The sequence below is a fragment of the Peromyscus leucopus genome, chromosome 15 (genome assembly GCF_004664715.2).
Source record: "Peromyscus leucopus breed LL Stock chromosome 15, UCI_PerLeu_2.1, whole genome shotgun sequence".
NCBI lineage: Eukaryota > Metazoa > Chordata > Mammalia > Rodentia > Cricetidae > Peromyscus > Peromyscus leucopus.
This window is the reverse complement of record NC_051076.1, coordinates 35,083,452-35,098,109: the sequence shown is the minus strand read 5'-3', so window position 1 is coordinate 35,098,109 and position 14,658 is coordinate 35,083,452. Positions and strand designations below refer to the sequence as shown.

At 38.1% G+C, this 14,658-nt stretch overlaps 1 protein-coding gene across 5 annotated transcripts in view; it reads left to right on the top strand.

Annotated features, from left to right (window-relative positions):
* Positions 1-14,144, top strand: part of Kifap3 (kinesin associated protein 3) — a 136,549-nt gene extending 122,405 nt beyond the window's left edge. For 3 of the 5 annotated variants that reach the window (XM_037211319.1, XM_037211318.1, XM_028864420.2), the window contains exon 20: positions 12,683-14,144. In XM_037211319.1, coding sequence (XP_037067214.1) covers positions 12,683-12,791 — 109 coding nt within the window. In that variant the 3' untranslated portion in view covers positions 12,792-14,144. Of the gene's footprint in view, positions 1-8,953; positions 9,023-12,682 lie in introns of all 5 variants that reach the window. The other 2 variants (XM_037211320.1, XM_028864422.2) reach the window with 1 other exon arrangement.
* Positions 14,145-14,658: the final 514 nt, after the last annotated feature.

The following is a 14,658-nucleotide window of genomic DNA, read 5'->3' as shown; positions in this document are numbered from 1 at the left end:
ATTTGCATGAAATAGCTAAAAATTCCCCCTTGATTTACTCCTTTAACGTGAGCCCAGGGGATGTAGAGTAAGATGTTGCCCACAGTTTTCCTAAAGGTGTTCTACATTTGCATTTATCATGACGTAGAATCTGAGTGTTTGATTGAATTACCCAGTTTATACAAGCAGTCTACTCTTGCTATGGGAAAAGGAAAGTCTTATTGGCCATGACATTATTTTACTGCAACAATAATTAACATGCCTCTGCATAGGCATAAATCTCCATGAGTTATGTAGAAGCCTTGTAAAGGCAAACAGGAAGCATGTGCAAGAGGCATGCCACGTGTGGTGGAGTATCTCTTCACTGTTACTACATTGTATGTAGGAGCCAGAATTTCCCAAGCATTTTTACGTGCATTGTCATCCTTTCAGATAACATGGCAGTTATAATCCAAATATAAACAGTACCAAATATATACTTAAGAATGGATTAGAGTTGGAAGAGACCTGAAAGTGTGGTGCTCTAAATAAAAGTGTAATAGTCATTATTCTTCAAAGAAAGAAATTAGGAAGTTACAGAAAGAGACTGAAACTAATTTTATTGGTAAAGGCAGAATTTTTACCCAGACACTCTTGTGTTGAAGTCACTGTACCTCACTAACTTTAATAAAGCTCAAGAATTGTCAACAAATTCATCTCTCAGTTTTGCTGAATTCAATAAATTCAGTTACCAGCCTTTTAACTAAAAGAAAAATGTCATGTTCATCACTGCTACAGAAAAGGGTCTTCAGTGTCTCCATATGCCTTTGAGAATAACTTAAGGTATGGTCATGGGGTGTCAGTCAGAACAGCTGTTCCTGGAATCTTGTGCTTCTACATTCTTGTCTACACCACATTTGGGGGGCATAAGGACAGTGCTTGCTTAACTCTGTACTTTGAAGACAGTGGAGCAGTGTCCTCTTTTATTATCAGAAGACTTGTAACCAAACATTCGGAGTTAACTCTAAACCAAGACAGTGGAGCAGTGTCCTCTTTTATTATCAGAAGACTTGTAACCAAACATTCGGAGTTAATCTAAACCTAAGTAGAAATGGATTGAGCTCTTTGGACAGACCACTGCTGTAACCCAGTGTGGTGTTGCAGGCTAAGGAAGCCTATAAAGGAAATGCAGAGAACTGCTTGATGCTGCTTCGCAGGCCTACTCTGCAGCATTTCTCTTGCTTACCTGTACTTACTGCTGAAATGGCTGAATTAGCAGCTGCAGAGTAGCAGTCATACCCCCAACATACATATTAAAAAATAGCCTAACAAGGCAAAAGTGCTTTTTTTGTATATTTACAATTAAAAATTTACTTGTAATCAAATTTAAATATTTAGATTTTAATGTATTTAGCTGTAGTTTTGTAATCTACATATTTCTCTTCTTAAGTTTGGAAAACCATTACTTAGTTTAATTTATCTTACAAAAAGTCTTTACTTACAAACCGCTATGATTTTTATCAACAGACATGATTTGTCTGTTACTTAGCAAAATAAAGGAAAGAAAAGGGTGAATATTCTCAGATAAGTTGGAAATTGTATGTTAAACATCTTATGACATTGTAGAGCAGTTTTTTAAAGATATGGATTCTTCTGTGTCTTATGTGATGTATAAAGAGAAAAGCTTCAAAACTATACTGAAAACGTTCCCAAACTGTATTGCTTATTTCAGGATTGTTGATCCGTGAGTTTTCACAGGAAGTTAACAGTAATTTCTTATTGAAGAGAGTAGTATGTCAGCAGGGAATGCATGCATATTATATGGCTGGAGTGCCTCGGATTTTTCTCAGATGTCAAATTTCTATTTTATAAAGAAAAGTGGAAATTGATATAGCCTGGTTATTTGGTAATAATCAGGATGATTTTAGATTCTTTTCCATTTCTAGGACTTACTCCAATAGTGCAGCGTAACTAGGATTCTACATGGTGCTTAAATTACAGTAACTAAAGATGACTATTTACATTTTAACCAGTTAGTCCAGCTAGAGAATTTTAATGCTAGTGTTAACTTTGGAATTATGTTTGAGGTATTCGACTTTACAGCATGTTTAGTTTCTTTTCATTTCTTATTAGTATTTTTCATTACTTAATAGTCTCCTGCCCCCACCTCCGACAAGAACTCTCCTCTCTGTTCAACATCAGAAACATTTTCCTTTTTGGCATGTGCTTTCTAGCTCCCCAAGCAGTATAAGCAAATTGGAAAGTTCAGCTGTCATTCTTGGAAGGTCATAGATCACACTAGCAGCCCAAGTAATCCAAGAGGTTTTAAGTATCATAGCATTTAGTTTAAAGTGAAATTTGCTCTGACAGGGCTGGCAGAGCAATAGGAAAAAGAAATATTTGTGCTTGGAAAAGTGCATATGTAGAGACCAAGAGTATAACTGATGGCTGGAAGTGATTTCAGTCTAAAAAAACAAATCATTAAGAGAGTGCATAGGGGTAAAATACACAGTTCATATTTTAAAGAGTCTCACAATGAACCAGCAACTAAGGTTAGCATTACATAGTAATTAGTGTTGTGTTCACATTTAACTCACTCAGTACCAGACAGCATGGTTAATCTATCACTGAGAAAACATTGCTACTGAGATGATATTCTCTATTGGAAACCTATAACAGTAATTTTTGTACCTTAAAAAGAACCGAGGCGTTGTGACAGATTATATAAATGTAGAATCAGCAACAGACAAACGGTGACATGAAAGAGGTGCTAATGGCTCAGCTTATTGGCACAGAGGTTATTTAAACCACTTGGTAAGTGCTGGGAATCAAGGCATCGCTTGACATTGTAGAACCCGCCAGTTTCAAGAACTTCTCCTGTTTAATTGAAGACATGTAGTTAAAGACAGCTAGATGGTATACCCTAACTGAAAGACTGCTCTAGAAGGCCAGAGACCATTATAGGCTTAGGTACCTGTGCTACAAATAAGGAAAAGTGAAGTGCCATTTAATAGCTGCAAGTCTTTCTTTCAAGCTGTTGTTCTCTGCAGAAAGCCCGTGTTAAGTCACAGCAATATAAGATTTATAAATGTTTTCCTTGAATATGCAAAAGAGAGATAGAAGAAAAAGAAAAAAATTTCCAGTAAGATGGCAAGCTTGATCAACAAGGAAGGGTTCCTCCTATGTAGATAGACAAATAAATAGAAATTCAGAAACCCCTTGCATACATGGAATGCTTGTGATTTTCTGCACGGTTGACTATCCACTCTTACCCAGACAAGTTTTAGCCATTCCTCTGGGCTAGTGAAATCAAACCATCAGTGATGGTAAAGAGACAAGTCTCTAAGTCCCTTCATCTGCCTTCCATGCTGGGCAGTGTGCTTGTCAGGACTCCCAGGAGTCAGTCTGTTACTCTTTGATAGTTGAGGTGTTCTTTATCTGCCTGATGAATCTGGTCAAAATATTGCAGAAGGAAACAGTAGCTTTACATGTGTATGAAGACAAGTATTAATTGAGATTAGAGGAGAGTCAGTGAAGTGAAATTTCATGGCCAATTGGAATAAATTAGAGACTGTTTTGCACATGCCCATCATTAGCACAAATTAGTTTTTATCTGAAGCATCAGCATAGGCACTAAACTGAAGGAATCTGTCCCTACAGTATTTTCCCCTTACAACTGACAGATGTCATTAACAAAAAATTGTAATGAATCCCAAAGAAGTGATTTAAATCCAGCTTCCTAATACTCTTGTAATTTGCCCTTTAAGAACAAATAATTACTTTGTGTTCATTAAAAAATATTCCTTATGGGACTGCAGACTGGCTAAGTGAATGAAGAGCAATTGCTGCTCTTCCAGCCTGAGTTCAGTTCCCCAGCACCCATGTCAGGTCACAGCTGTCTTTAACTCTAGCTCCCGAGATACAACACCCTCTTCTGGTCTCTGAGCATACACATGGCATACATAGAAATAAACATAAAAAAGAAAAGGAAAAAAAAAACAAGTATTATCTATAAAGCTTTATTTTATTAGTAATAAAAGAAAAATGTGTATATACAGCGCACAAAAGTAAATGTAAAATTACAGGTAATCTTTGTGTATGTGTATACATATGTCAGACTCATCAAAAGACTACATAATTATGATCTTGGATTTTATTTTCTGAATGACACAATGATTCCATTTCAAAACAAACTATTAATCTCAGCACTCAAAAGGCAGAGGTAGTTGGATCTCTGTTAGTTTGAGGTCACCCTGGTCTCCAAAGTGAGTTCCAGGACCAGAAAAACCCTGTCTGGAGGTGGGGGTAAAAAACCCAAAACACTAATACCTTAGAGAAATCTAAAACATATGTGTGTTATAGGTAAACTTATAAAACACTATGTTCCTGATGTTGGTTCCATGGTGTTTTTCAAACTATGCTGTAAAAATAGTACTTTAGTATGCAAGTTAAATTTTCAGTGCCAAAGACAATTGACATCCTTTATTTTAAATTATTTTTAGGCCCCCACAGTTACAGATTTTACATTCAACAATGGGTGTTTTTGTTTTTGTGAACTAGATTGTTTCACTTATAAAATGAAGATATTCATTATTATCTGAGGATGCAAAACAAACTGCACTCCATCAGTGTTAAATACAGTTTGAATTCGTAAGCTATGCTTTAAAACTAGTGGTGCATTTACAGTGGCAAGACAAGCTTGCCATCTAGTGGCTTGTCTAAAAATTACATTGGGGTCCTGGTACGACACCACCTTGTTAAGTGTTAGGTCCTGCATTTCTCTTCCTCCAGCAGTAATTTTAAAAACATGGCATAACTGGCCCCTCAGGCTGTCTGACTTCATCCCATGGAATACAGCAGCCTTTCAGCTATTTCATTAAGCATTCCCTATACCTGTGGGGCAAAGTTCTTTCATTCTGCTCTTCTGTAGTCTTTAAACTGTCAGCTAGTTTTTACATTCTCCCCCTTAGCTTTCAGATCTAATCTAGTAAAGTTTTTGTGAAAATCGCCTTTCAAAAGAGGAAAGATAGGCCAACAAGATGCCCTGCAGCTAAAGACATTTGCTTCCAAACCTAACAACCTAAGTTTAGCTTCCAGGACCACAGGTAAAAGGAGAGAGCTAAACCATTCCCATGAGTAGTCCTATGACCTCTACAAATGAGTGTTCACTCTCTCACACACACACACGTTAACCTTTGTTGTGAATTGTAACAATTTTCTCACTGTTGTTTATGAGGCTGCTGGCATAATGCCTCTTTTTTCTTCAAATTGGACAGCTATATTACCTCCTAAATGTTTTCTGTGCATTTGAGTTCACCCCAACTCCCTTTCCTACCACAGATAACGTTCCAAAACAGAATTAGACTATTGTTCTTTACAACTATTGATAGTTCTCAAAATCCATGCAGTTCTTAGTATGGCATGTGGAGTTGTACTATCTCGTCCTACTCACACTTTAGACCTGCACTGCAGTCCTGCTGCTTCTCATATCACACACTAAAGAATTTGACCAGAACACACTGCTACTCTTTAGCTGCTGCAGTGTCTTGCTCAGGCCTCTACGCCATCCCCACCTCTCTCTTAACCTGTGTAATCCTACCTGTCTCTCCAGACTCATCCATTCATACATTGATACTCTTTGTCCAGTTCATGTCAGATACGATGCTAGATGCTTCATGTACGTCAAAGAATATTACAACCTTAGCCCTCCATGGGCATTCTAATATAAGAAGCAAAAACCAAAATATAAAATGACAGAAATATAATGACAAATGCCTTAAAGTTTGACTGTTTTGGGTAAAGACCTTCTAGCCTCAAAGATTTGCTGTACTGTATCTCTGGCACAAAGAAACTGTACTGTATCTCTGGCACACTCACGTTGTATTACTTAGAATCCTACTGTACAGGCATTAGAGCAGTACAGTGCCATGCATTACAGATGTACTCCCGGTATATTAAATACTTAATGTCCTACTCTTTTAGTTAGGGTTTCTGTTGCTGTGAAGAGACACCATGACCATGGCAACTCTTATAAAGGAAAACATTTAATTGAGTGATTCACAATTTCAGAGGTTTAGTCCATTATCCTCATGGTGGGACATAACAGTATGCAGAAAGACATGGTACTGGAGAAGGAGCTGAAAGTCCTTCATCTTGATCAGCAGGCAACAAAAAGTGAACTGGATCACTGGAAGTGGCTTGAGCAATATGAGACCTCAAAGCACACCTCCACAGTGACACACTTCCTCCAACAAGGCCACACCTCCTAATAGTGCCACTCCCTATGAGCTTATGGGGGACAATTACATTCAAACTACCACACTCCACTCCTTGCCCCCATAAACTTGTAATAATATCATAGTTGCATTTTGTCCAACTTCAAAGCCCCTTCAGTCTCAACAATATATTAAAGTCCAAAGTTCAAAGTCTCTTCTGAGATTCATGCAGTCTCTTAACTGTAATCTCCTACAAATTCAAAAGAAAAAAACAGATCACATACTTCCAACATATAATGCCACAGGATACACATTACTGTTCCAAAACATAGGGAAGGAAGCATAGTGAGGAAATACTGGACTGAAGCAAGAACAAAAACTAGATGGGCAAGCTACAAATCCTGCATCTCCATGTCTGATGTCAAAATGCTCTCCTCATCTCCAACTCCTTTCAGCTTTGTTGACTGCAACATACTTCTTTCTCTTGGGCTGCCTCCACCCCCTTTCCTTGGCAGGTATTCCATGACTCTGGCATCTCCAGCATTTTGGGGTTTCCAAGGCAATCCAGGCTTCACCTTTACAGCTTCATGCAATGGCCTCTCTAGGCCTCCATTCCGGGATACCCCTGACATATGCCAGGCCTTAGAAGCTTTCCTTAGTCACTCCTTGACTAAAGACAGAACTACATGGCCAAAGCTGCCAAGTTCTGCTGTTTACTGGGGCTGGAACATGGCCCTCATATTCAATTACATCTTCACCAGCTTTCTGTTTTTCATGGCTTCCTTCACTGCCTTAGCTTGGCTGTCCTGGAACTTGCTCTGTAGACCAGGCTGACTTCAAACTCAGAGACCCAACAGCCTCTGCCTTCTGATTGCTGGGATTAAAGATGTGTACCACCACACCCACCTCTAAGCTCTTCCTTAATTCCTTTTCTCAAGTTGGGAACTTAACCGAGTAGGATCTTGTTTGCCCTGAGGTCACTACTCCCTTATTTCTTTTTCTTAATCTGTTTATCTCCTTGAACACAGGACTTAGCTCCATTCCACATCCTGGTGCTCCTTTTCTCCTCAATTTGTTTATTTTTTTTATTTTTTATTTATTTTATTTTTTTGCTCAGCTTGCTCCTTTTCATTATAAATCTTCATTAGAGTAACCACTAATAACCACATGGCAGAGTCTATACTAGACTGTTTTAAATTTGTCAACAGAAATAATTCAACTCTCTTCACTTTAGCCTCAGGCAGACTCTCCAGACAAGGGCAAAGGGCAGCCACAGTCATCACCAAAATACCACAAGAATGATCTCTGCCGCTACTAAATTCTTCTCCTCTGAAACTTGTTGAGCCGGGCCCCACAGTTCATCAGATCACACTCAGCAACACTGTCTCGTTCAACTGCTTTTCCAGTCTACACTCCCTTGGCCCATACTCCTTCAAACACAAGCATGGTCAGGCCTTTCACAGCAATACCTCACTCCTGGTACCAACTTCTGTCTTAGTGAAGGTTTCTATTGCTGTGAAGAGACATCATGACCATGGCAACTCTTATAAAGGAAAACATTTAATTGGGGTGACTTACATTTTCAGAGGTTTAGTCTATTATTATTGTGGTGGGATATGGCACCATGTGGGCAGGCATGGTGCTGGAAAAGAAGCTGAGAGTCCTACATCTTGATCAACAGACAACAGGAAGTGAACTGGGTCACTGCTTAATTGATAAAAATGAAATCATCTAGAATGTTAACAGACTATCCCATACAAGTCGCTGGAATAAGGAAATGTCTCCTTCAATGAGAGCTACTTTCTGTTAAGTTCTTTTACTTGGCAATCCCAAATTAACTCCTGTCTTTAATTTTATCTGTGAATTACAAAGACTGAGTGATTCCAAAAATCAGTATCCCTACTTATAAGTATATTGATACCAAAGATTCTATGTAATAAACTGTAGAATCCCTAAAGACAGTCCCAGACTATAAAAAATGATATCCAATTTAGTGGCAGGTGAAAATTCGGTGTGTGTCTGTCTATATGCACAGTTACACATACACTTATATACTCGGTCTTTTATACACCACTTTGTCATAATAGCTCCTTACATTTTTTAAGGTCAGTGGTGTTTAGTTACAGTAATAAAGTCAGAGATAGGTTTGCACTGTGTGCTGTACTTGGTTCAGATGAGATTGAGCACACTCAGGGTAGTATGGCTTTCCACTGCTCTAGCAATTTCAAACCACATCATAAATATCGTAAGAGCTTCATATGCTTTATTTTAAGGTAAATCATGAAAATCAAAGTTAGGAAACAAAAATGAACAGCAGAGATTGGAGATTGTATCCTGACGGTTGAATAAACAGAGTGGTGAGATGTGCATAAAGAATTAGACTTTATGTATGGTTGTGGAGAGTAATGCTACGGCTACTTGGATAGGGTTTCGGAGGACTGTAATAAAGAACTTTCTAGCAGTCTTACACACCCATGGGAACTGCCTTCTCAGAGTCCCAAGCACCGCCACTTCTAGTCCAGACAAGATCCAGGTGAGCTCTATCAAGAGTGTTGTGAATTGAAGTGCAAACAAGATTGTTTCAAAAAAATTCAGAGCCTCGATCCTATGAGCTTATGAAAGAAGAAAAATGGATCCAAAGTGTTTCTATGGTAACGTCCACTAATAAATTTATTACATGCTTGTGCTTGCATTACTGACTTAGGAATTTCAAAGAAAACAGCATGTGTTGCTTTGATCTAATTAGAGTAAAATAATGATGATGCTTTTCACTCATGCAGCACTTTTCATCCAAGGATTTCAAAGTGCTTTACAAATATGCACTAATTAAGCCTCACAAACAGCCTGAGGTAGGTGCCTTTCTCTCCTTTCTCCAGGAATGTCGACTGTGGCGCAGAATCCTGAGTGTGCCAAGGATTCCTACTGGCTGCCATTTCTTTGGAATGTGCTGCATGTAAAGTGTCACATGTCATTTTTCAGATTTTGTTTTCCCTCTGAATCATCACAAGTTTAGAATCTTAGTGAATGCTGCTTGAGGACTTGTTTCAAGTCCTATAGATATTGACGGACATCAAGCTTTCTCTGTGTCAGTTAACTCTGTAGATTTATAGAAACAAATTCTAAGTGGTTAATATTATACTATTGTTGAATTATAAGTATAATTTTCACTTTAAAAGATTTGTTTCCATTTTCGTCTCCAGGTACCCCAAAGTCATTGTTTGGGTATATAACTTTATAGAAGTTGATTGGTTGACATTGCTATCCCTTGTTATCTTATTATCAGAGAGAGCTTTTTTCTTTGGACTAGAATTATATATTATCAAGAAAATATACTGAGTTTGGGTAATTCAATGACTGAAAATGTTTTATCTTAACACTAAAGGAAAACAATTAAGTATCACTAAATAGCCATGTGAAGAAAAAGTAGTATTGTGGGCTTCATATGCTAATATAGGAGGATTTACAAGTTTACCATAGGTTCAGGGTAGCAGAGAGAGAATTTATACACACAGAGACACACTAAGCAGGACACAGTTCCATTCCCATATATGCAGCCCCATGTTACAAACTGCTGTCTAAAGCAATGGCCAGGCACAGTGAGAGCAGATGTCACATGTCACAGCTTGGTTTCCATGGGCTCCTAGGTCCCTGTTAATGCCATGTCAAGTCTTCCTGAGTCAGAATGGTACAAGTTTTACTGTGTCACTGCCCCTCTGTATTTATGATTTCTGTCCCTTCTAGAACTTATCCCAAATATTTACCTCCAAATATCTCTATTTCCATTTGAATACTTAGTGTTAGACTCTCCTAGTTCTGAGACACAGTCCATATTAATAATGCTACATTCTTATATCAAGAAAGAAAGTAGAATTAGTGTCCGTGTGTTCCAAAAGAGTACGTCTCTAAGTTTTAGCATCATGGAAAGCTCTGTTCCCCCCTGCTTTAGAACAACCCAAATAAAAGATTAAAGAAGAAAATTGTAGCTCGACAACTACTTGAATTTAAAAGATGGCCATAACTACACAAGGGTCTACAGTATCACAATACTTTCCAAGCTGGTTAGAATCATTTAAATGTCCTTTAAATACTTAATCTATGATATATGAAGGATAAGTCACAAAAAGCCAGTTTTAAGACTTAGTTCCAAGTTTTCTTCCTGGGTTGGGGAAAGGGGGGTCTTGAAAAGCCCAAATGCTGCCCTATACATTGTACCATATACTCATGGTACCCTGAACTGTTGTCTGCAGGCACGGAACCCGCTACAGTGGCCTAAACACTGGGCTATTGAAAAGCTCCACACTAAAGGGCGAGTCTTACCTTCCCTTACCTGGGGATATAGAGTCTTATTGACAGTGTAATTGGTGTATTCAGAAAAGAAAGGGGAAAATGGGAATTTTTCATTTATAGTGAAAAGTGTAGCATATGGGTATGTCTGAATATCTTCTTTATTCATTTGACAAACCGCATAGGAAAGCAGCGATGAGGAGTTTGATCCATCATAGAAATACAGAAAAGCAGTCATTCAACTTGAATGTACAAGTCTCTGAGAATCCGCTAAGTCCCCTCTCTTAGTGGGGACCACTGGCCCACAAGGTCAGATGTTCCTAGTGTTGGTCCAGGCCAGTGACTGCAAAGGAACTGTGGCAGCTTCTGCTGCCCACATGGTAGTGAGAAACTCCCTGCCAATCGCCATCCTCTATGTAGAATTTCTAGAAGCCGTCTGGAGAGCGTCCATTTCAGGAGTGCTTTCTGAGTGTTCAGTGGTCTACTGCAAGCCTCTGATTCCCAGACCTCAGAAAAGATTGGAGACTGAGAAATGACCACAGAATTAGTGTGGCCTTTTAAGAGGTTCTGAGGAGTGTCCAAATGTAGTGACAAGTCGAAAGATGGGGAAGGAATGAGATGTAATCTCCCCTTACATGTTGGAGAGTTGTCTAAATGCATGAATATGCTATCTTAGTGTTTAGGGTCGTTGTCAGCCAACCGTTCCCCTAACTGTGAATAGGGGAACCTTGTAAAGTTTTCTGAATCCACTAATTTCTGAAACAACATTTTTAATAATTAAATGGATTCTTTGACAGTTTCATACATGTATATAATACATTCTGATTACTCTCAACCCCTACCCTCTGTAAAGCTAACTCTAGAATAATATTTTCTCTTCACCTCAAAGTTTAATTTCCTCCATGGAGCAAAATAAAATACAGACTTAAAATTTGCAACTAGCTTTGATAAATTATAAATACATCTTTTTCATGAAGTTTTATTTGTCCAGGATCACTCAGTATAAATCTTAACCTGAAAGGTATATAAATTCTACTTCGCCAAGAGGTAGATTCACTTGAAGCACATGTCTTATATGTAACTCTTATGCATCTTACATCATAGCGCTTACTCTCTAGATATGGGCTGATACATGTAAAACACTTGAACATGTGTGCTGTTAGCATTTTAATACTTACTATTGTGGTTCAATATAATCTTTCTTACCTTGTGAGAGGAAGTTAATATAAATGTGAATATGTATTCTAATCAGATTGGCATTTGTTGGTGAAAATTATTCTGCTTAATAGAATCTCAAATAATCTTGTCATTTAAGTGTGCTTTTTGTTTTCAAAGCTTACATTTCCACCTTATAAATGATTTCCTTCAGCTTTAAATGGAGCTCACCAGCATTCACTGCATGAGCTGTGCATGAGCATGTTGAAGCTGCCAAATTTGCCTGGCACGTTCACATTTTGTCCTTCTCTGCAGTGCTGATTAACTCTTTGCTAAAATGCTTTGTAGAACAGATTTTCTTTAATAGTTTATTCATAGGCAAACGAATATTGTAAATTAAGCGTAAACTGTGTCTGTGTTTCAGGCTGTATTTGCAACTCCTTGGCTTTTCTTGCATAGAATAAACTGGCACTTACAATAGCCTTGTTTTTACTAAAGAGAAAAGACACATAACTTTAGCATTCAGGGTTTCCAGGTCAGCTCTGGCTGATTTGCAGGCTATGGGAAGCTCTCAATCTTGTCCTGCAGGCTCAAATGACTTAGATCCCTTGGGAGTTCACTGCTAATGCTCTGACTGCATATCCTGTTCACAGGGGTTAGTCTCCATCTCCACAAGACAAACAGACCTTGTAACAGTCAGAAAGCTCTTTGCCAATGTTATCATTTCCCAGCAGAGTAGTGCTGGTCACTGCCAGAATGTGAATTTTTCATATTGTTTCATAAGAGCCATATATAGAGATAATTTGTGAATTCAAACTATTTCAATCGAGTCTTAGACTTTATTTGGAACAGACCCTCCTGACAGGTTTCTAATATTTGAATATAGATCATCAGAGGTAGATATTTCAGTATTTACATTTCTATGGGAATAGAAAGATTAATATTTCTGATGATCACTGTAGCTGTTGGGGAATCCTGGAAGTGTGACATTCAGAGGCCCTGATGATGACCTGCACTTTATGTGTGTGGTTAAAAAACAGAATACCTTATTGCCTGTCTTTTCTTTCCAGCCTCGGAATGGATGGCTTTGGCCAACCAGTGGGAATTCTTGGACGTCCTGCCACCGCCTATGGATTCCGCCCTGATGAACCTTACTACTACGGCTTTGGGTCTCGATAAAGTCACCCCTTTCCATGTGTACCCTCAGTTTAGGAGAGATCTGTATGGTGTGGGTTAACCTTGAATCTTGACTTAATAATGCATGTTGGTACTCCTGTGGGGCTGTGTTTCTTATTTCTCCATGTTGTTAGCTGCAAGTTAACTCTGACCCTCACATCTTCTGTTAAATACAATTGATGCTGCAGCATTCACTCATCCAGACACATCTTGAGGAGAATAACATTTCCCATGAGACTGTTGCGAAACTACTAGCCTGGAAAAAGAGATACTACATTATGTACATTAAGTGACTAATTTCTATTAAAAAATGGCATTCGTGCAAAGGAATGAGCCAGTCATGTGTTCATATGTTCTGTGTTTCATAGGAACCACTCATATACATGGAATATAATACTTTTTTTTTTTTTGCTTTCTCTTTCTACTTATAAACTTAGTGTTTTGTATGAGCTGTGCTACCTTTACATTTTATTTTAAATGGACCTCATTCTGCCTTTTGTTTCATGCTGTGTCTGGAAGCTTCTTTCCCAAGGTTATTAACAATATGAGTTTTTAACTAATGGTGAACACATGTTGTAAGTGGTGTTGAACCTTAAGTGATTTGCTATAATCCTAAGTGATCCGGATTCATGACCCTTTAACTATAGCAGAATACTAGGCAACCTCCCTAACGTAGCAGGAGCACCGCTGGGCTTCTGAGCTTTGTTTTTTCCTGAAGTGTACAATAGAAGGTGGGAACAAGCTAATTTATTTTGCCTTACCTAAGAAAATTAAGGAAAGGATTCTTTCTCTCTTTGTTAACTTTAGAAGTGGGTAATGGGAAGTAGAGAGGGTCATGGTGATTAATAATGATTTTTGAAAATAATTCATTGATTTTAAAATGTTGAAAATTTACTTGAAAAACCAAGCAAGTGAGCTAATTGTAAGCATAGTTTGTTTCTTGATTGCCTCCTACCGAGGAAACACAAGGCTTCCAAACAACACAAATCAAAGGTAAGCTTTCTGCCTTTAAATTTAAGACCCACTGATCTAACTATACGTTTACCTTAATTTACACATTTAGCACAAAGTACTAGAGCTGGAAAGGTCGTTGGGAACAATTCAGTCCATGTGCTTGAGAAACCAAACACTTAAAAATGTAAAGATAGCCAACAGGTGTATTCTTACCTGCTACTTCTAAGGTAGTATATGATCTGGATGTTGTTTTAGTATATGACCTGGGATGTTGTTTTAGTATATGATCTGGATGTTATGTTTGTGAACTCACAACCTAATTGATCTTTCTGGAAGCATGCAGTTATTGTCTTTGTCTCCCTTTTACCCACAAAATAAATATTAATGTCAGAAAATTTTGAATCAGTACTGTCCAACTCTCATTTTTACAATTAAAACCAAACAATCTGAGGTGAGAGCCAGTGAGATGGCTGGATGAGTAAAGTCACTTGCCACCAAGCAAGAAGACCTGGTGTCCTAGGACCCACGTGGTTGGAGGAGAGAGCCAATTCCTGCACATTCGTCTGCTGACCTTCACCTACACACCATGGTATATATGCACCCCTTACACAAGGTCAGACATAAAATAAAGAAGTGTAAAATACATACCCGTTTCAAGTTGAGGTGAGATATTAAATGACTTACCCTGTTTCTGTGTTTAGTCAGTGATAACACCTGGCTCTTTGTTTTCAACATAGCAGCCCTTGTACAAATGCTTTCCTGTTGTTTATCACATACACAGTATAAGTACACAAAACTAAAGTGATATTTACACACTTAGAAGAATATTCCAAATGTATAACGTTTTGAATGCTATGCACAAATTTCTTACATATTTTTTTTGTTTTAAGATTTCACAGATTTAGAAATTATAATC